At 37.0% G+C, this 2,407-nt stretch overlaps 1 protein-coding gene across 2 annotated transcripts in view; it reads right to left on the bottom strand.

The window, feature by feature from the left end:
* Positions 1 to 2,052, bottom strand: part of morn4 (MORN repeat containing 4) — a 7,191-nt gene extending 5,139 nt beyond the window's left edge. The window contains exons 1-4 of one of the 2 annotated variants that reach the window (XM_016456499.1): positions 1,684 to 2,052; positions 1,448 to 1,515; positions 1,219 to 1,297; positions 179 to 293 (exon numbers count right to left, since the gene is read on the bottom strand). In XM_016456499.1, the coding sequence (XP_016311985.1) occupies positions 179 to 293; positions 1,219 to 1,285 (182 nt within the window). In that variant the 5' untranslated portion in view covers positions 1,286 to 1,297; positions 1,448 to 1,515; positions 1,684 to 2,052. The remainder of the gene's footprint in view (positions 1 to 178; positions 294 to 1,218; positions 1,298 to 1,447; positions 1,516 to 1,683) is intronic. The other variant, XM_016456498.1, reaches the window with a different exon arrangement.
* Positions 2,053 to 2,407: the final 355 nt, after the last annotated feature.

The following is a 2,407-nucleotide window of genomic DNA, read 5'->3' as shown; positions in this document are numbered from 1 at the left end:
CGGGGCATAGAGGACCTACAATAATGTACAGTATTTGAAAAATAATGTGTTTTTTGAACATTAAAGCATGTCAACATATTCTGTTACACCAAATACACAAAATAATGATCTTTAAAATAGCATCATATGACCCCTTTAAGTAGGTAAGTATTTTGAATCTGATCACATGCTCACTCACCTGGATCCATCGGGAAAGACTAATACCCCTGATCCATGGAACAGGCCATTCTCAAAATGACCTTTATAACAGGTGCCATCAGCAAACTTCAGCTCACCTTTACCGTGCCTCCGACCTGCACAGCAAACACACTGCTTCTTAAATGAACACAATAGACTAATTCTATGGACTGCTCTCTAGTGTGTTAATGGCTCTGATAATTAGTACTATAATTAGAATGTCATTCCTACTTGAGATTACACCTGCATTTATTACATAAACAGTTTGGATCATTAAGCAGTGCGGTACCACCACCACAAGCCATCCTGACCACAATTCACACAGTAATCAGAAAAACACAAATCTATGTTTAAGCATGTTAATATATGTAGTGGGACTGGGGCTAGTTGTCACACTTTTATCTCTAGTGAATATTTCTCTGGCTAGGGCAATTTTAAGAAGACATATACCTTAAAGTTTTGGCTAAAAAAATAATAATAGCCGAAATCGTTGTCACACTACATGAGGGTAAGTTATCACAATGCGAACCTGCCATTAAACAGCCTATTGTAAGCTTTCCATTTAACATTTAATCAATAAAATATGAATTCGATTAATTATCGAATTACTGTTAATTTATTAATTAAAATATGAAAGATTAATATAAGAGAACATTTCTTCTGACAGATATAAACCTTTTTCATAAGGTTTCAACATTTTCAGATATACAGTACAACTGAAGACAATTATGCTGATATTTTCTGTAGCAATCATAGTATGTCAAATCCATTACCCAAATTATAAAAAAGATCAGTTCTATCATTTTAAATCAGTCCTAGATAGAATATATAGATATACAGTAGACAGAATTGTTTTTGTATCTGACAGTGTTGAATAATCCAAAACAATTACAAAATATATCATACAAAAATGTACTTGTTTAGACAAATACAAATGTAAATAATGAATAAAAGTAAAGCATATAAAACACATTTATGAAAATGTATAAAAAAAAGTCCTGAGAATTCAAATCAGTGTAAAGTGTTTATGAAATATCTTGCCTTCCTTCCATTCTCCGGTATATTCTTCTCCTCTGGAATAAGTGAAGGAGCCCCTGGTTAGTGTCATACCTCCACCAAGCTACAGACAAAACAAATAAATATTAGGATGGCAGAATTAACATAATAGAATCAAATGATTATGAACAGAGGGAAACCAAACCAATTCTATTTCATATATTCATGTATAATAAAATATTGAATAGGACATCACCAATGCCCACACACAAACCTTATTGTGTGCTGTATAGTGCTCAGTCTAATATAGTGGGACCCACGGTAGTTGACTTTCACCCAACACTGTATAATTAATAGGGTAACGGGTTATTTACACGGAACCAACACGTTAAAACATTTACGGACTGAAAGAAAGCAGCGGCGGCGGTGACGTCATCCCGCCTCTTATTCACAGCCCGTGTAAAGCCGTTTGGACGCTATTTCACGGCAGCAGATGAACGTATCATTTACCTGTGATGTTTCTGTGCAGTCTCAAGAGCATGAAAACCCTTCGCTTTGTCCAACGGATCCGCAGAGAGAGAATCGGGTGTTCTGGCTCGCCGGTGTTACGGTTCCTCTTAGTGTTGTTACGTTCGTGAACGAATCGTTCTTTTTGAACGAATCTTTTTGGTGAACGAATCGTTCTCGTTCACGTAATCCGTTGACTCATATTTCTCGTTCACTGAAATTCCTCCCTCCACATCAGCGCGGCGCTATTGGCAGCGCATGCGCAGATCAGTGAACCGGGTAGCTCTGTGGACTGTTTCATCCTGTCAAAGAATGACTAAACCTCGAGCCAATAGCCTTCGAGTATGAGATGTGACGGACCATGTGATTTGTTGAATGTAGTGAACGAATACTATGAAGGTAAAATGACGTCAAAAAGATTTGCATACGCAGGGTAAGAGTTGTGGAATTGTACATAAGACTGTAAGCGTAAATTAAATTTGCATGCGCAAGAGAAGCTTTGTAAAGGTGTAAATCGCGTTTCAAGCGCAAGAAAAAAATATTTGCAGCATTTTACTGTTACTCGTAAGTGTAATTCATGTATTGTGAAACTGCAGCTTCATGCTAACGCAAAATAAATATGATCTGCATGCTTCTGACTTCCATTTTTCCGCGCTTACACTTTTGGCACGTTTTTTTCGCCAAAAGACGGTCAAAAGCACTGCAAGCCTGTGAACAGTGATTTGCA

This window comes from Sinocyclocheilus anshuiensis, unplaced genomic scaffold, assembly GCF_001515605.1.
Source record: "Sinocyclocheilus anshuiensis isolate Anshui unplaced genomic scaffold, SAMN03320099.WGS_v1.1 scaffold407, whole genome shotgun sequence".
NCBI classification, from domain to species: domain Eukaryota; kingdom Metazoa; phylum Chordata; class Actinopteri; order Cypriniformes; family Cyprinidae; genus Sinocyclocheilus; species Sinocyclocheilus anshuiensis.
This window is presented reverse-complemented; position numbering and strand designations above follow the sequence as displayed.